General features: G+C 36.5%; 1 protein-coding gene across 10 annotated transcripts in view; it reads right to left on the bottom strand.

The window, feature by feature from the left end:
- Positions 1-259: 259 nt before the first annotated feature.
- Kbtbd3 (kelch repeat and BTB (POZ) domain containing 3) overlaps positions 260-20,316 on the bottom strand; it is a 20,554-nt gene continuing 497 nt past the window's right edge. Inside the window, exons 1-4 of one of the 10 annotated variants that reach the window (XM_013511193.1) lie at positions 20,116-20,291; positions 17,846-17,953; positions 7,920-8,164; positions 260-3,556 (exon numbers count right to left, since the gene is read on the bottom strand). In XM_013511193.1, the coding sequence (XP_013366647.1) occupies positions 1,954-3,556; positions 7,920-8,152 (1,836 nt within the window). In that variant the 5' untranslated portion in view covers positions 8,153-8,164; positions 17,846-17,953; positions 20,116-20,291 and the 3' untranslated portion in view covers positions 260-1,953. The other 9 variants (XM_005378016.2, XM_013511194.1, XM_005378015.2 and 6 more) reach the window with 9 other exon arrangements.

The following is a 20,316-nucleotide window of genomic DNA, read 5'->3' on the forward strand; positions in this document are numbered from 1 at the left end:
CGAATGAATCCAACTTAGGAACGTTCTCCTGGAATGGAATTCGTTCCTAAGTTGGGCCCTAACTGCATTAGAAAAGGTATTAAGTCAAATGCAGAGGGAACCACCAAGGTCTTGACAAGGTTATTTCTAGAAACATTACCATAAATCAACGGTGAATGATACACACAGTGGAAATCAAGATGATACGATAATGAAACAGTATTGGTCAGGGATTCAATTTTGCTTTAGTTTCTTCTTTCTGGAAGAAAGGAACAATTGCTAGTCAGAGATTGTAATATTTATTTTAAACACACCCTGTTCGTAGATGTTTACATTAACAGTTTGGTCAATCCACATAAAGGTCACTCACTGTTAGAAGTCTGTTTGTTCTGAAAGGCACACACATACACACAGAGAAACCTCCACTGGATTGTTTTTCTTAAACACACAGAGGAAAGGCAGTCTACTGAACATGTGCTTATACGGGAAGGCCTCCAATTCTATAGAGTACGCATTATATATAGCTGTCATCTAATTAGAGATAGTCCCTGATTTTGGAACCGCAAAAAAAAATAGCTTTTCAATTTTGAAAAATATATTTAAACATGTTTGCAAAAATTTACACGGTAAAATAAAAGGACCTTCACTTAGGTATATTTTCATTTAACATTACTGTAGAGTAGTATCTACTACACAGTACAGTAAACTACATTTGGTTCCAGGGAAATACAATCTACACATTACCTGAGATCTAAATTAACCTAAAATGCCTGCATCTTTTAAACGGTTTAAAGAACTACACTCCTTTGTGAGGCAGATCTGGGTGAAAACAAGGATGACTGACACTTCATCATGGGAGGCGAAGACTAAACATCTCAGCAGATGCAGGCTGTGAACCCTACTACGGATACCAAAAGACTAATCATGCTTTAAATTTAGGAAATAATTCACTATGAATAATTTATTGGACTAGTAAAGCCACTTGGTGCTTTATAGTTGGTATACATTGTCAAAGAAAAGTGACAAGGTACAAATTAAATCTGGAATTTTCTTACTGGAGCTCAGAGTCGGTAAAGTTTAAGAGATGGAATGATGACCACGTACGTGGAGCCCAAAATGTCTCTATCCTCAGTTTCATTGGAACCTGGCACTGTTACAGAAGAAGTATTTTAAGACTCCATCTCCAAATCCAAGAATATCATTCAATGGGTTATATGTTACGATACGTTAAGATAAACTCAGAGAAGTGTCATTTAAAGCTACAAAGTGCAATGGAGAATGTTAAATTTACTAAAACGGAACCAAAAAGTAAGGAGATATGGTACTACTGAACACTGAAAACTAACAGAATAAGCAATTTTTAAGGATTTCACTACCAGTGGCGTAACACTGTACAATATACTTAGTGAAGAGCTGAAGCAATAAAAAAACTAAACTTTGTTTAGAAAAGTGGGGAAATATACTTCACTTTTGAAAATTTTCTGACCAAACTAACGGTAAGAGGTAAGATAATTGTAACAGCATTTAAAAGAAGCTGACCAATAATCAGAAACGTTGGGAATTCAGTAATTCTTATAACTTTAGTATCAAGATAAGATTAATAGCATCTTTCATGTCACATAATATAGTCTGTAATTCATTTTTAGTGCCTCAGAGATTTCCCTGTATATACAGTCCAAGTCTGTGAACTTTTTTTTTTTAGCTTTTCATAAAGGACTTAACATAGCCAAAATACTAAGTATTCTGGATTTTCCAAGATTAATTATGTTCAATTTTAGGTAAAATGTATTTTATAGTTTAAGTTTCTGGGAGCTATTATTCATAGGTAGCATACATACATAGTAGTTCTGTAATAGCAGGAACATTCCACTTTATTAAGATATAAAGACCTCTGTATCAATCATTATGGTAAACACATTTATTGTAGGTTGCAGGAACACGAATAGTTTTAGACTCTCCGAGCACATACTATTTCTAGAAATGATTAGAAAACCATGGGTCCCTGTATTTATTGAACTGAATGACCTGGCAGTAAAATTCAGTTAAGGCTCTGGGCATTGGGGAAACTTCTTCCCACTCGGACCTGCTGCTGTGGTACACCTGCACCTCATCCGTGATTTCGTCAGGCGCGTAGTCACCCCCTAAGATATAAATCTTATCTTCGATTCCAATTGCACCTGCATTAAAGCCTGCACATTCAAAAGATCCTTCACCCTTCCAAACACAAGTATCTGGACAAAAACTATATACCTTATAGGTAGAAAGGTCACATATATACAGTGTACAGTTTACCGGGACAGCTTTAATTAGTGTAGCATGAAAAAATTGCCCAAACTCTGCCACTAGTTCAGACCACTGATCAGTTATAGCGTTATATTTAAAGAAGCAATCAAGTGACGGGTTAAAGGCATCTGTAATCTCTACTTCTGAGCCAAGAACGTAAATGACACTTTGGCATGCACTTGCTTCGGGATAATATATGCCCCTAGGTAGAGGGCTAACAGACACCCATTCTTTGGAAAGAGGGTTGTAAGATTCAACGTCTAAGAGACTTTTAATGTCCTGAGATCCTCTGGTCTTTCCACCGATGACAAATAATTTATTGAGAGCCATAACTGACGTATGCATTGTTCTTGGTGTTTTCATAGTTGATACCAAGAAGAAATCATTTTTGACTGGGCAGTAGCACCAGGTTTGGTCAGTGGCATCGTGATACATCTCAGCAATATGAAGTCGAACCTTTCTACAGCACTTCCCTTTGCAACCACCTGTCAGGAAGATCTTTTCTCCGTAAGTCGACAGGCTAGACCCTGGCAAATCGATCAGGTGTAACTGTGGTAGTATTTTCCATGAGTCAGTTTTAATATTATAGCAAAACGTATACTGATTCTCTCCGTTTTCCTCGGTTTTATGGATGAATATGTATTTTTCAGTTGTGGACGGTCGAGCATCTGGGAAAAGTCCACTAGAACCTTGCACACACTTAATTGCATCCACGATTATGTCAAAACAATCTGTGCTTTTGAGCAAACACTCTTCATTCAGCAGACAGTCTTGAAGTGTATCTTCAGACAACTGATGTAATCTCACTTTTGAAAGCAAATGTTCTAAATACTTTTGCCTTGATTCTAAGTTATGTTTAGTCCAACTAAGGACGACCTTCAGTACCGTTTCTTCTTCAGGAACATTTAATTCGTCTGATTCCAGGCATTTTTGTAACACTCCAAAACTGATCTCTAAGAAATCACTAGATTTGAATAACAGAGAAAAGTGATGCTGTACAAAGTATAGCGCATGCTCAAACAAAGGCATACAGCCATAGCTATCTGAAAGAGATAACAAATGTAAACAATTGACAAGGTTAATGCTTTTTATTAAGAAGTCACTGCAAGCTTTGGATAGGAAGGAAACTTGAAGAAATGATGACAACTGGAAGAACATTTCCACATTATCATCTGTTATTTTCGTTTTCCCAGTATAGGCATAATCAAGAAAAGCTTTTACGGCTTTGGAGGACAAATTAGTGATGGTGACACTGCCGTCATCTCTTTCTTTCATGTTTACTTCAAACATAGCCCTGAAAAAATAAAGAACACAAAAGAACAAATAAATGGGAATATTTTATTACATAACTATATTTAATATGACCTTTGCATTGGTTTCCTTCACTCTAAAATTGATTTAAAATATACTTATAAAATCATATTTTAATAACATTCTAAGAGATTTTAATATATGAAATAATGATGAGCCACATTATTCATCTATCCACAAACATATTTTGTGACTCCCATATTAAGAATATGTACAGTAGAGCAGAGACAGTAACTCATCCAAAAATAACCAAAGCTTAAATTTTGTAGACTGATTTGTTCTTACCCGTTATTCATAAAATTGGCAAAATTTTTCAAATCACAGCATTTACTTATGGGTTAATTAGTATCAACTGTGTCCATAATCACTAAGCTTACTTAAAACATAATTCCTTGGAGCTTAGGATTTTCATTTTTTTTCAAATTAACTTCCAATTTGGCAGTGATACAATATGAAAAGTGGAGTTTTGTGAGATGGCAGTGAATTTCTGTGGGGAGAGTCACTAAACAAGAAACATCTAAAGAAGACATATTTTATACATCATTTTAGGGAAAAGACAGTGTGATTTCATACAACTAAACATAAATAGTACCAGTGTACCACACAAGATTTTGTGTTAACAGGCCCTGAAATATGCAGATGACTGCCTGGATTTGAATAATCAGAGATGCCTGAAAGTTCTTCATTGTTAAAGTCTATTTTTCTTCACACAGCAAATCTGATGTAATCTAAGAAGTTGTGAATTTCTTTGGCTTATAGTAGGTAAAAATATAATAGATAACTTGGAGATCTGTGGGTGGGAAAAATGTATTTTACTACTGGTTCTGGTTCAATAATGATTTATATTTGTCTGGGTGTTTTTCAAAACACTTTTGGCATAGGTGTCCCTGGTGTTCAACGACTGCAAGGAAAAGCCAATTCACTTAGTTGAGCCTACTCCAGAGGGTAACTAAAACTACTGAGGAAGTGGAACATCCAACTGAGAACTAAGGGGGAAGGTATTCCTTCCAAATAAGGAATACCTTTAGAAAAAAGGAGGATTATAAACAGTCGCCCTCTGAAGCTATTTAATATTCTCAATACAAAGTCAAATAAATATAGTGATAAAATATATGCATGTGACATAGTAGGTACAAGTGTTCAATAATGTTCAGCAACTTAGAAATGTTAACTGGTGATGATAATTGTATTAGTTAATTAAAATATCTAGACTCATCTTCGGGTAATATTGAGAGCATGACGTGCAGAGCCAGTGGCCTAGCTTTCTAGCTGCTCCCGCTTACTACCTGGGTAATCCTGGGTCACTTCAAATCACTCATCTGAAAATGCAGATACTGAAGTAATCCTATCTTTTGGGCCAGTGAAAGAAATAACTGAGTTAATCAATGCAAAGTATTAGTTATTAGTGTATTATTATTGTAAGACAGCAAATTTTTTTGGTCAGCCATTATGTATATCTTAATTTACCATCAACTTCCACATTTTCTTTCAAAACATATATATAAGATCATACTTCTATATTTTATAATACTCATCTTTCAAGTATTCAGCTAACATTTACCTCAAATTTACCATGTTGTCATAAAGTGGTTACTATAAAATGTGTGGGATTCCTAGAAACTCCTTATCCCCCATGACTTCACATCTTAATTGCACCTTTCATTGTCCAAAAACAGTGTCAGGTTATTTATCATTCAGTGTGTACTTTTCTGGTGTTCTTTTATTTTCCTCCTAATATGCCAGTGAGTGCATTAGATCATAATACAAATATTATGATTTAATTAGTAACTTTATCTTTCAAAAGTGTAAATTATTTGTACACATTTTGTGTGAACTTTGTACTCATTTAATAAAATGTAAAACATGTCTTTTAATTTAAAAGAGGTAGAAAATGTAAAAAGTATATTGTTCTTTTTTTTCTTTTTTTTGTAGGATGGGGGACTGAACTCAAGACCTTCACACTGACCTATACCCCCAGCTACCCCCATACTGTCTCTGTGTTTTTAAAAATTTAATTTATTCTTCTTCATCTTTTTTTCTTTTTGTTTTTGGTCTTCTTGAGACAGCATCTCACTATGCAGTTCAGGATGGTCTTGAACTCACTTTGTAGCCCAGGCTGGTCTCGAACTCACAACGATCCTCCTGCCTCAGCCTCCCAAGGGTGGGATTATAGGCATGCAGCACCACGCCTGGCTTTTTTAAAAATTTTAAAACAGGGGTCTTGCTAAGTTGCTAAGTTTCCCAGGCTGAGCTTGAACTTGTGATTCTACTTTCCTCAGCCTTATTGTTCTGTTTTAGTAGTAATCTTAAAAATGAAAAATAAGCCGGGCATGGTGGCGGACGTCTGTAATCCCAGCACTTGGGAGACTGAGGCAGGAGGATCATTGCAAGTTCGAGACCAGCCTGGGCTACAAAGTGAGCTCAAGGCCAGCCTGAACTGCATAGCGAGACCCTGTCTCAAAAAAAACAAAAAAAAAAAAAAAAAAAAGAAGAAGAGGAAGAAGAAAAACAGAACCATAAAAAGCTAGGCATAAACTTAGCAAAGTACTATGGACAAAAACCTGTAACAGAAAGTAATTTCAACTAGAAGAGTAGAGGACTTGTAGAATCCTTGTAGAGGACTTGTAGAGGATCTTGTAGAATCAGAAACCTGCTGGCAAATTCAAATGCTTGCATATTTTATTAGCATGAAAATATTATAAAGAAATCAAGCTATATGTCCACACCAGATTATTTCTACGTTTTGCTAGCTTGGACGTAATAACAGCCATCTTAGCTAACATTAATTGAACGCAGTGAGCACTGTGCCAATCATGACTTCTACACAGCCGTATCAGTTGGGTCATATTTTTATTACCCTAAGTTTTCACAAATGAGGAACTTTAGGCCTGAAGGGACTAAGTAATTACTGCAGCGAACACATTCAACAAGTGGCAGATCTGGGACTCAGACTGAGGGAATGTGCGTTAAGAGACCAAGGACTTCACCCGCGTGGAGACTCTGCTGTCACAGGGAGGCGAGACAACAGGCAGGGAGCACACAGGGAGCAGGCGAAGCTAAGTTAGACGAGCAGAGGCAAGGCACTGGTTACTAAGAGCAACGCGGTACAGCGCAAGAACATTTAGCGCCACACTGGAATTCAAAGAATAACTGAGATTACCCAAGAGAAGAAATGCAAAGAACAGATGAACACTTGGAAGCTAGTTAGGCAGACAGCTAGTTCAAAACTGTTGTAGCCTCCCTGTTCTCAGTAAAGTGGGCAGCTCCGAGCCACGGCTCCCATATTCAAAGCCAAAAACCCTACAGAGAAAGATGTTTAGCAAGTAGCAGTAATATCAAAAAATGTGTGCTGAATGAAGTCTAGCTTATCGGAGATGCTCTAAAGACAAGAGATGGCCACTGAAAAATAGGAGTTAAAATCAGGATTAAAATGGTATAAATCATATCTTGTGTATAATATTGTCTTACTGTTTTGACTAAGTTTGTTTATAGAGATTTAAACCCTACATACTTTGCCTCCGAAATTGAACATAATGCAAAATAAGAATTGAAGTCTCCTGCACTATGGCTGGGATGGCTGAAGGGTATCACCAAGACAGATGTGCCTCTCTGCTGGCCAAGAGGCACCGCAGGACGGTATCATCTTGAAACAATTACCAGAGTGCTCAGGTAATGTGTCCACCCCTAACCTTGTAGAATCAGGAACCTGCTGGCATCATAGGGCGTTCTTACAGCGTCATGGCGAGTGACTACATGGGTAAACAAATATATATTTTTATGTATTTTATATACATTTAGGCTGCTTAATATCAGAACAATCTGGGTATTTCAGAGAATCTTTTTTCACTAAGAAGTAGTTTTCCCTACTATAGTAACATGTGCCAAAGAGGAAAAATTTTGAAGTCCTCTGACTGAAGAGTCCCTCCTCTTGGATAATATATGGATCCAATACAGAACTTAAATGTACTTTTCTTTCAGACTCACGTTCTCTGAATTCTGCTTTCAGTTTTGTTTAACTTGTCATCTATTTTGTAATATGATATAGTGTAGGGCTCTCCCAAGGCTGAGCCCAGAAAAAATGAAGTTTTCTTCCCAGAACATTTCATGGGGCTAATGTCCCACAGAACTGTGGGAAATGCTAGCTTGGGAGGACCCACGCTTTCAAAAAGACAGTCTTCGGTTCTCCGACTCAAAAATCACTAGTCAGTTCAGTTCCAATCAGCTTTTCTTTAAGAATTAAAAATTACTATCGCATGCCCCTGTGGAGGAAAAATTGAAGGTAATTATATAAAATAGAAGTCAACTACCCGTATCATAAAATCTGAGGCATAGGTAAGGCAAAGTACCTGAAAAAGTCACTGCATGCCGCCAACACACAACGATGACATGGGATGATTTCATCTTTTATGATTATTTTGAAATCATAAAAGACGTCCTGTTCTCGAAAATTCTGCAGTACACTTAAGATTTTCTGTCCATGGTCTTCTGACACAAGGAAGTTGCTTCTCTTCTCAGAGGGAATTCCATTACAAGAGTTTCGCTGGTTGAAATCATATGAATTATCCATAGCAAATTCCATCTGTTCTTAGAACTAGAATGAAAAAGAAATCACTGATTCAGGAGAGACTTAATGAAAATTTCAGACAACGAAATTTGCTCTCTTTCTGTCACTCACACAAAACCGCTCACTGACGAGAGTCGTACTATGGTAGGTAGTATCATACTTGTTTATTTTTGTGGCATTTAGTAATATATTTCCTTTGAATTTTCAGAAATGTTGAGCTCACTGGAATTAAACAGTACATTATCAGTACCTAACATTCTCAGCGATACAGTTGTGTTAAATAGCAAAATTTACAAATTGTATAAATACAAAGCTTATCTAGCTTCTTGCTGCATGACTCGTCAGTCTCATTGTTTCAATAAACATTAAAATAAACATTATTCCTAGAGTCTTACTGTATATACCCAGTACATCTTCTTTCCTTGTCATTCAGTTTCTTCCAGTAGCAAATTAAACTATTCACGCTGCAACACAGACGACATGACTTCAAACTTAGACTTTCACAAGACAATTGATTAATAAAGATCAGTGCCTACGTTAACTAGTTATGATCTTCACTGAGGAAATAAATGCAAACATTGGTACCTGTTGGCCTATCTGAAAGTAGGAAGGAAAACAGCATAAAACTTTATTTTTAAAGACCATTTTAAACATGAGATTAAGAATCCAAGGTAACTAAAGGCCAGATAAGCATAAACTTCCTGAATTGCAAATTTATAGCATAAAAGTTTCATCACCCAAAGTAAGGAAGTGGAAAACAAAGGAGAAAAAGACTAAGGAACTGGAGGAGCCAGAAAAATCAGAAAACTGGTTCTCCAGTACATTTCTCTTCTGCTCATCCATTGCTTTGAAATCGTCTCAAAACTTAGTGGTGTAAAACAATTTATTATCTTTCACAGTTCTGTGGGTTTAACTCATACATTTTGCTTGGGGCTTTCATACAGACACACACGCAGAATGTTATTGCAGCCATATTAAGGGCTGAGTTAGATGTTCAATATGGTCTCTTCATTCACATTTCATTGAAAGGGTACTTAACAACTGGAAAGACTCCGTCATGATTTAGGAGAGAGGTGGCGAGAAAGTATTACAGTGGGTTTAAGAGAAAATAATGGGCCTAATTTGTGTAAGTTATTCTTTTTAGAAGCTCAGTAAGGTAGGGGCTAGGCGAACATGTAGAGCTTAGGAAATTTTGTTATATTTTATTTTAAATGGGAAAAACTTGAGCATAGTAACATATTGAGAACAAAGGGCAGCTATGAAAAGAAATTTTGACAGTGAACAATCTAAACTCAGCATCTATTTCTGTATCACAAAGCATATTTTGGGACCTTTAAACCAATTAACTGGAGAATAATACAATATGTAAAACTTTCATTCCAAAGACAAGTAAACATTGATAGGCAAATAAATTCTGAACTTTTTTAGTTGTTTAACAGTGTAACAAGTGTGAAGGTACCAGAACTTATCATGTCTTTGTTATAGTTATTTCATTCAGTTCTCAGAGTGATCAAGTTCCTGCTTTCTCTATTTTTCTACTAAAAAAAAAAAAAAAACCCTACAAAAACACACACAGATACACACACATCACAATCATATGAAGACAAAATAAGTGGCAAAAAGAATACTGAATGGCTAGTGAAATGGGGACCTGAGATACAACATGGTGGTGAGCTCCCTGAGCATTCTTTTGGTTGAATATATTCCAGATACTGAAGAGGCTGGAAACCCCAAAACACCAATGGGCACCGATATAAAAAGCCTCAAGTAAAACTTACTCTCTTTAGTCATGGAGCCAGAAAAGGAATAAACTAGGAAGATAGAAAAGTTTTAGATAATAACCCTAGCCATTTTTTGGCTTATATTGACCACATCTGTAAAGGAGCAATAAAGCATGTAGAATTTAACCATAACAGGCTTTAATGACAGGCTTCAATCATCCTTTTCCTGTTTCTCTACTAGGATGGTGTCAGAAAGAGCTGAATAACTATTAAAAAAATGTATGCAGAGAATATACTCATAGTTACTGTAAAATTAACTCAGAACAGAATTTTAAAAAAAGGTGCAAGTAACCCACAGTAAGGCAGAGGAAACAGAAACAAAAATAAACAGAAAACAAAAGACAAATGGTAAGTTTAAACATGCATAACATTGCACTAAATATAAGTGACCTACATATATCAGTTAAAAGACAGAGATTATGAGAGTAGATTTTGAAAACTGACCCAACTTTAGGCTTTGTATAAGTAACTCACTACAAATGTAAGTGGGTTGAAAGTAAGGATAGATGAGGTATTCTATGGGAACATTAATTAAATGAAAGCATAAATGCAATTTTAATAGAAGAGAAAGTAGATATCAGCAAGAAAAATCTTAATGGATACAAATAATAGTAAGCCAAAAAAAGACCTGAATGCACCAAAAAACCAGAGCTTTAAAGATGTGAAGCAAAACCTGATACAGCTTAAAAGCAAAAGATACAAATTCACTATTATTGCTTATGACCTCAATGCTCTACTCTTCAAAATTAAGTGAACTAGACAAAAAAGTAGTCAAAATATAGAAGGATTCCACAATACGTTCAATCTTCACCTAACAACATGATATGTATTCTTTTTTAGTACTCACAGAATATATGCCCAGATTGAACATATCCTGCTCCACAAAACAAATTTCAAATGAATCAGAACTGAAATTACACACATTTTCTGAACATAACGGAGTCAAACTAGAAATTAGTAACAACAATGATAAAACCTATGAAAATATACAGTTATTTGAAAGTTAAATATACTGCTACAGGATTGCAGACCAGCCTCAAGATTAGTTATAAAATAAACTGAACTGAAAATAAAACATCAAAATATGTGAGATGCAGCTAAAACAGTACTGAAAGGAAAATTTACAGCACTAAGTATTTACATTACTAAAACTAAATATGAGATATATAATATGAACATCCCTTTAATTACTAAAGAAATTCAATATATCAAAAATTTAAAGAAGAGGGGCTGGGGATTTAGCTCAGTGGCACAGCGCCTGCCTGGCAAGCGCAAGGTCATGAGTTTGATTCCTGGTACTGGAAGGAAAACAAAAAATAAACAAACAAACAAAAAAGTATGAATGGCTAACCTAAAAAAAAAAAAATTTAAGAATAAATACCAATTTTAGACAAGTTCTTCCAGAAAATATGAAGGGGACACTTTCCAACTAATTTTATAAAATCAGTATTACTGTGGTACTCCAAAGACAGCATGAAAAGAAACACACACACACACACACACACCTTCATAACCACTGACCAATATCTCTTACAAATGTCAGTGTAAAAACTATTAATAAAATATTAGCAAAAAGAACGCATCAAAACATAAAAGGAACTAAATTATGACCATGCAAGTTTATCCAGGGAAGCAAGGTTAATAATATCAATCAACGTATGCCATCATTGCTGAAGCAGAAAAACTACATGATTCTATCAATTCATTAAAAAAAGCACTTAAGAAAAATCAAATACCTATTCATTAGAAAAACTCCTAAGAAAGAGAAGTGAAAGTCCGCCCTCTCAAACTTCATAGGGAATATGATGGTACAAAAATCCCCTACATGACTAACATAGGAATGGTAAAAGATTAAATGCCTTCTCCCTAAAATAAAGACAACAACGACATCCACTCTCAGTACTACGATTCCTCATAGTACTTAAAACTCTAATCGGCACATGAAAGCAGGAAAAGTCAATAAAAGGCATATGCACTGGTAAGGATAACACAAAACTGTCTCTAAGTGCAGATGCTAAGGAGTCTACCCAGGAAATCTCAAGGAATTCTCATAAAAAACTCTCAAAATTAGTAAGTAATCAGACACACATATGATGTAAGATCAACACACAAAACCTAGCTGTATCTTTATATATTAATAATGAACATCCAAAACCAAAATTAAAAATGCCTGGGAAAGAAATGCTTAGATACAAATATAACAAAGCACATCCAGGGTTTGTATGCTGAGAAGTACAAAATCCTAATGAAAGAAGATTGAAATAAAGAGAGAGACATGGCCCCATAGTGGAGACGACTCATGATGTCATAGTGAAGGCCTCAAAGCTGGTGTGGTGGTACTACATGCCTATAATACCAGCACTCTGGGAGGCTGAGGCACGAGGACTCCAAGTTTGAGCCCAGTCTGGGTAACTTAGTGCGACCCTGCTCAAAATAAAATTTCAAAAAGGACTGGGGACATAGTGCAATGCAAAGGCTGTGGGTTCAATCTCTAGCACCACAGGGGGAAATGATGTCAGTTCCCCCTAGGTGATACACAGATTTATCACAACTGTTATCAAAATTCCAGCAAGATGTTTTGAACATATGGTTTAGATTATAATATCTAATACAATTTGGAAAAAGTGTAATAGTAAGGCAATAACCATTCTACTTAATTTGAAGATTTATTTATACATAACCAAGACCGTGTGATAGCAACAAAGGACAAACACAGGGGCCAGTAGAATAGAATACAGAAGTAAGAAACAGCCGCCACATACACAGTTATTCCTGAGAAAGGTCCACAAACAATCCAATGAAAGAAAAATAATCTTTTCAAAAAATAGTGCTGTAGCAAATGGCCAACAACTCCATTTCTACCAAGCAAGGAAAAAATAACTGAACCTAAGCATCATATTTTATAGAAAATTTAACTCAAAATAAGTCAGGTTTAAATTGAAATTATAAAAACATTAACTTTTAGTAGAAAACATAGAAGAAAACTTTTGTGACTGAGAATTAACCAATGAGTTCTTACACATGACATCAAAAGCACAATCTGTAAAACAAAAATGCATTAATAGATTGGAATTCTTCAAAATTAAGATTTTTTTCCTCTGTGAAGGACTCTTTTAAGAGGATAAACAGTCTTAGAGCTAAGAGAAAATATCTGCAAATCAAGTCTGTTAAAGTAGGCATAGAACTTTCCAAACTCACCAGTAATAAATCAGATTACCCAATTAAAAATTAGACAAAGGGCATGAAGAGACATTTCATCAAAGAGAATATACAGATGATAAACACATACACTTACCATATTACCCAACAACTGCACTTGTGGGCAATTACCACAGCGAAATAAAAACTTGCACGGGCACAAAACCTTGTCCATGCTGTTTCATAAAAGCTTCATTTGTACAGTAAAAAGCTGGAAACAGGCAACATGTTGCACAATGGGTGAATGAATAAACAATCTGTGGAACATCCAGCTGCTCACCACTAAAATACTACTCACCATTAAAACTGAACAAAATATTGACACACCTAACAAGTTAAATGGATTTCAGGGCATTACGGTAAGTGAGAAGCTAATCTCAAAAGGTCACACAATGCTTGTATCACTCTTGAAGCAAAACCAGAGATACGGAAAACAAGTGAGTGGCTGCCGGGTTGAGGACCGTGGCAAGTGGGGGAGTGAGCTGAGGGAGCCATGTGTAGTGACCCTCAGTAATCTGCACCTTGATTGTGGTCATGGTCTCAGGGAACGATACGTATGAGAAACTCACATGGAACTGAGTATGCACATTGTACCACTGTAAAATCTTTACTCTGATTTTGTACTATAATTGTGGAATTTTGGTGTTCTAATTATATAATTTTATAATGCTTAATCATATAACATAACCACTGGGGTAAACTGGGTTAAAGGTACATGAACACTCTATATCTATGGATAATTATTTTACAATAAAATTTCAGCCAGGTGTGGTGGCTCACACCTGTAATCCCAGCACTCGGGAGGCTGAGGCAGGAGGATCTTTGAGAGTTTGAGGCCAGCCTGGGCTACAAAGTGAGCTCAAGGCCAGCCCGAACTGTATAGTGAGACCTTGACTCAAAAAAAAGACAATAAATGAATAAAATAAAATAAAATTTAAACGATAAAATATCAACTCAATTCACAAACTACTGTCACATTCTAGTTTTGTTCTAAGTGTTCAAAATATTTAAGAAATGCAAAGAAATCATCACCCTATTTGGAGCATGACATGGTTTCTCAGTATTTTTAAAAGTAGAAAATAAAACAACAAAAAGGTATCAAAACAGAGACTTTCAAAAGGATAAAAACTATACTTCTGCATAGTGGCATAGGCATCAAGAATATCAGTTTAAAAGAACCCAACCCAAACACTTTTCAATCAATTTCATTATCATTAAAAACACACATGTAATTTAAATAGTTAGATTGAGTCAGTTATTGAGGATCATGGTTCATATATAAGAATTGAATCCAATCATGTAAGCATAAAATAACTGTTATTTTTATAAACAGAAACTTTAGTAGAAAAGTTCAAGTATATTAACAAAAATTTTAAAATCATATATACTCACTTTGATAAAACTTTTAAAAGTACAGAAAGCCATGTGTATTCTACATAGAATCATAAATCCAAAGAGCTAAAAATTTCCGTTTCTTAAATTTGGTTAGTGTAAAACTCTACTTGAAAAACGTATTTTGCAAATAATAAAACCATGGGATTTGGAACTAGAAGACGACCATCTGAAATGGCCCATCACTTACTACTGCCTGCTACTTAGGCTCTGGGAAGCTCTGGCTTCCTTTTCTGCAAAGTAGGTAAACTAATCACACTGGCATGTATGATACTTAAATGATGTCAAGAATATTGAATTATCTCAGATGCTCATTTTTGGATTGGGTCTTTGAATTTCGGGGTCCTGATTTTTTAAGAATTCTTTATATGTTTTAGATAGAAGTCCTTTATCTGAGGGACAGTGGCTAAATTTTTTTCCCAATTCATGGGTTTTCTTTTTACTCTGTTGGTGATTTCTTTTGATGTGCAAAAACTTTTCAATAACAAGAGATCCCAGTTGTCCATTCTTTGAAGTATTTCCCACGCAGTTTGGGTTTTACTCATAAGTGAAATAAATCAGACCCGCATGTGTAAACATCTTATTGTCTCCCTAGTATAAGAATCTGAAAGAGTAAATAAAAACCAAAAGGTATAATAGATATTGTGAAAGGGAAACAAACTGCTTAAAAGGAAAGAATAACTGGAATGAAGGAAAAGAAAAAAGAAAGAAGAGAAAAAATATATATACACAAGATATCTAATCATAGTACTAATTTCTCTTGGTTTATTGAAAGGAACAGTTAATCTTTAATTTTTTTGGACCGATTTTACATGCTCATATCTGGTAATCTGAACTACTATTTTGAAGACAACAATATGCAACATAACAACCACTATTGAACTCCTATCATCTTGTTTTTTAAAATTCTCATCATTTCTAATGTTTTATTATTTTTTTCCTCTTTAAAATAAAATAAAAAAGAACATTCTGCCTAAAAAAGAATACTGAATTAATACTATCAAGTGGCATATAAATATTAGTGATTCCAACCAATAATATTATGCACAGTAATATTATGCACTAATAATTCTTAGCTGACAAAATTTTTGTAAGATAAAAATTTTTCTTGAAGTATCTTCAAAATCAATGATGATATTTTACACATTCTAAGGCACATTTTTTCCCATGTATAAGTGAAGTGGACAGGCATCTTATCATTTTAGTTGGATAACATGACATATTTCTCGCTATATGTGTATTAAATTTGAAGAATGGGTATCGTCTTGGAAGAAAATCCTAGTGGAGAGAATAACAGAGATTTGTATAAAAATGGTGAATGATGCTTTAATAAACAGAGAATGACACTACTGAATAAAACATGGACACAGGGACTATGCTGAAAGTGAGTCAAAAATCCTTTAAATATTAAGACATTTTAGGAGTGTTAATTAATTTCGCTTTTATTTTTCTTTTTATGCAGGTACAAGTATATTTTCAAAAAGGAGTCTTTGAAGAAGAGTTAAAACTTCTCAGTGATAAAACGTTTGCCATCGTTCAGTGGATTTGTTCCCCAACTAGCTGATAAACAATGTACTTTATCAGGTTGTATCTTTTTTCAGTGAGTTACCTTCCTGATCAAAATTCTGAATTCCCTTTCAAAACTATTATTTTATCCTTTATTTGAAGGTCTTCTATTAAAACTTGATTTACATAACGGAATTAATAAAAAGTATAAGAATCAAGCCTAAGAACCAGGCCTGCGCAGTAAACCACTGTGAGAAAAGTAGATGTCCCTGACGGGAGCAGAATACTGAACTAAAGCTGTGTGCTAACCGCTCTCGGCTTTGCTCTCAGTGAGTCTTCCAGGGGCACTGACTGGACCCCCGACATTTCAGTGTGGAACATAACTCTGGCTCACTTTATTCACTATTTCTTACAAATAATAACTACATAAAAGGTGCCGAAGTAGGAACTAGAAATATTTTGGGAAATATGGCAAATGGTCTCTGCATTTGCAGTGCTTACTATCTACCTAAAAAGGAAGACTGACAGTAAATTACATTAATTAATAATTCTAAATTGTTACTTATACGGTGAAGAAGCACAGTATAGGGAACGGAAATAAAAAGGAACATGGTGGGGGCAATCTACTTTAAAAAATGTCAACAATTTTTTCAAAAATTAAAAAAAATGTAAACAGTTAACATTTATGTCCCAATTACTCTGTGCCAGGCTCTATACTACATGCTTTATACACTCTTTGGATCTTTTTTTGTTTTGCTTTGTCTTTTTGAGACAGGGTCTTGCTATGCAGTTCAGGCTGGGCTTGAGTTCACTCTGTATCCCAGGTTGGTCTCAAACTCGCAAGGATCCTCCTGCCTCAGCCTCCTGAGTGCTGGGATTAAAGGCGTGCACCACCACGCCGCTACCCGGCATACTTTTTTAATCTTCAAATGAGCTGTATAAACAGGACACTATTATCATTCCCATATGAAAAACAAAGAAAATGAGATTTTGAGAATATAAGTAATTTGACTACAGTCACATAACAAGGAAGTGGGCAGCTGGGAAGTGGACCTAGACAGTCTGGCCCCAGAACCCTTACATGTCAGTATTAAGAAAGTCGTTCGGAAAAGGTGTCATATGAGTTTTAAAAGATGAGAAGAAAAGAAGTTGGTGGAGGAAATTACACTCCAAACCTTAAAATGAGAAAGGAGTCCTTCAGCTTCAGGAGGTGAAAGGGGCCCCTGCGGCTGGAGTACAGTTAGCAGGCTGGAGATAACAGCTGCAGAAGGCAGGTGCAAGGCCACACAACTGCTAACTTTAACTGGGCAGTGAACTGATCTGGTTTATACTTTTAAACACGTCCTTAGCTGATAAATGAGGGGAAAACTGAAAGAAGGTTAAGAAGGGTTCACGTCGTTCAATGATTGTTAGGATATTCAGGGAATACCTATTATTACTGCAGGGAGTATCCTAAATACGGGGGAACATAGCTAAAAACAATGCAGACAAGTCCTCTACTCTGATGTACACACACACACACACACACCCTCCCTCCCACCCCTATATGAAAAAATGTTCTTGTTCTAGTCATTTTCTATAGCACACACGTTCTGGTACCTCCCATCTTTAAACAAACATGAAACAAAAGAGTCTATCCTTTGGCTACTGATTCTATTTTAGAAACCACCCCACTTTTCTCTTAACCAAAAGAACTTCTTTAAAGCGCACCGTGGAGAAGCATCACCTCCATTCACCATCCCTAACCCCCTACAATGGAGTCCCTCTCTCTTACCCTAGTAACACCACTCGCACCAACGTCAGCAGGCTAGGACTGCAGTCAAATGCTCACCCCTCTCTCCTTCGCTCACTTCACCTCTAGGGAGTATTAGTTTCTCACTCATCTCTTAGTTTCTATGACACCACACTCTTCAGGCTTTGCACTTGGCTGGCCCGCCTTCTGCAACAGAATTAGGAGGTGATGAGGCTGGGTGTTTGGAGCATGGACTAGGAGACGTAGCTCCAAAGACAAGTTATATTTATGGCATGGAAAAGAGACACCGAGAAAATGCTCCCCTTCCCAAGCTGCGCACACTAAGCAGTAGTGTATTGTAGGTGAGAAAGGATGGTGGTTTCCACTACAGGTAACCAGCAGAGGAGACAAGACAATTGGACAGGTATTGTTCTGTGTTAGAAGCAGGATCAACAGGACTTTGGGATAGGTTGGGTATGGAGAAGGGGGGAAAAGGAGAATCACAGCCTGCTCCAGGCATAGCAGACAGAATTACGGAGCCATCCCATGAAATCTCGGGGGAAAGGGTCAAGGCTTAAGGGAACAGAGTTTGCAGCTCAAGGAAGAAGCTAGTGATCTTTACCTTAAAATTACCTAATATTAGCAATGATCTCATCTGATGTCTTTTCACTGAAATTAATTCAAATTACGTGATTTACCCAAAGTCACATAGGTACTTGGTGGTAGAAATGAAACACGGTGTAAGTCGACCAAAATGCTAAAAAGCCGCAAATCTGGATCAGGCAAGGTAACGATGGCTCACCAACGGGTTCTTTCTCTGTTATGCTAGTCATCAACTTCTTCTGACCAATGGAACAAAGATTTTTAATAGTTTTTGGGCTTACTGAATAAGGTATTAACAATGCTTACACTTCCTTTAAAAAACTGAGGGAGGTAAAGGTAGGCAATAAAAACTCGTATTATTCCCGTTTGAATAATAAAATGTATGGTAAAGGTCAGTAACATTTATCCCTGTCTACTATCCGTAAAAATTATACATGAGATTCCCTCTTGAGCAGTTTGTATTTTAATCTGCAAGAAAACACAAATAATGCAGAAATGTAGGAAAATTGTCATAAGGCAATACTGGAATAGTTGCCAAGCTAATTACGTAAACAACGTGAGTTACTTTAAAAGTACACTGGAGTAGGCCTTAAAGGAAGGTAGGGTTCAAGCTGAGCCTTCAAGGACAAGTAAGATTTTAAAAAGTAAACAGGGAAGGAGATTAAATTAAACCTATCATGAGTGTTCACTCAGGGTACTAGGCTTGGGTTAGGGATAGGAAGGGGAAAGGCAGTTAATTTTAAACTACGTGAGTAGGGGCATTTCTCCTTCTATGACACTTGAAGCTGAATGACACAGGAAAACATGGAATGTGATGCTAGCAAGATGGAAGAACATTCCGGGTAGAGGAAAAAAATACAAATAAGGATGACCTCCCTGTCTGTATATTAGGCTGCAGAGATCTAATACACTGAGCTTAGTTCAATGTTAATATAGCAGAATACGACTTCCTAGACTTGAATTTAAAATTTCCCATCCACAAATTCCTTCTGAGCTGCTTCTCTATTACTTATAACAACCAATACACAAAGAATATGTACCGTACATACCACCGTTTTGCAAAGAGAAAATACATCAAAATTATAAAATCAGTTCAAAAAGACAGGGGAGGTTATACTAAAGTGCTTACACACCTAAAGTGAAAACTGAATACTTGACTGACAGTCATTGCAGGTATGGGTATTAACGCCTTTTACACGTCTACATTTACACTTATTGTAGCTTTTTATGTTTGTGCCTCATCTGCCTTGCCAGACAGTAGGGGAGCTTACTGCCAGTGGTAAGCAGATCTTAAACACGGCACCTGACTCAGGCTTTTAGCAGGAGTTGACACAGCAAGTCTGTAATTAATGTTACTGTCCTCGGAGAGCGGCTGGGTGCGCGCGTGCACAATTCCATCTGCTTGCAAAGGATTCGAGGCTCAAGGTATCACAAAAGGGGAATATATTTTTCCCATTCCCTTTTTTGCTATCTTGAGAGGAGCAAGTATACATGAAAAACAGACTAAAAATCCAATTTAAGGATAACAGAAATAAGGGGCATGTAATTATGTTATTACTCGCTGGGTATTTTCGGGGCGCCGTAGGAAGACGGGGATAGGCTGAATGCCACCTTAGAGCACCCAATCTACCATCTAGAGAGGCATTTGCATTTCTCTGCAGAGATCAACTTTTCCTTGGGCCAGCACCCGGAGGAGACGTCGATCAAGGTGGCTTTTAGACGAGGCATCTGCATTCTACGAGGAGCAACTACGGGGGAAGACATACCAACGTGACTTCTTCAAGTCTGAAAAACAAGCTGAGTAAGAGCACGGAGTAAACGAAGGGCCGCCTAAGTTCTCTGCTGGATTTTGCTGTTCTCGGACAGCTTAGGGGCCTCTGGACGGAGTCACCGGGGCGCCAGCGACGGCGCCCCCCGTTTCCCCCGCGGGCTGCAGCCCCCCCGCGGCCGGCGCAGGGCAGCGCCCG

The sequence above is a fragment of the Chinchilla lanigera genome, unplaced genomic scaffold (assembly GCF_000276665.1).
Source record: "Chinchilla lanigera isolate Chin_1 unplaced genomic scaffold, ChiLan1.0 scaffold00011, whole genome shotgun sequence".
Lineage (NCBI taxonomy): Eukaryota > Metazoa > Chordata > Mammalia > Rodentia > Chinchillidae > Chinchilla > Chinchilla lanigera.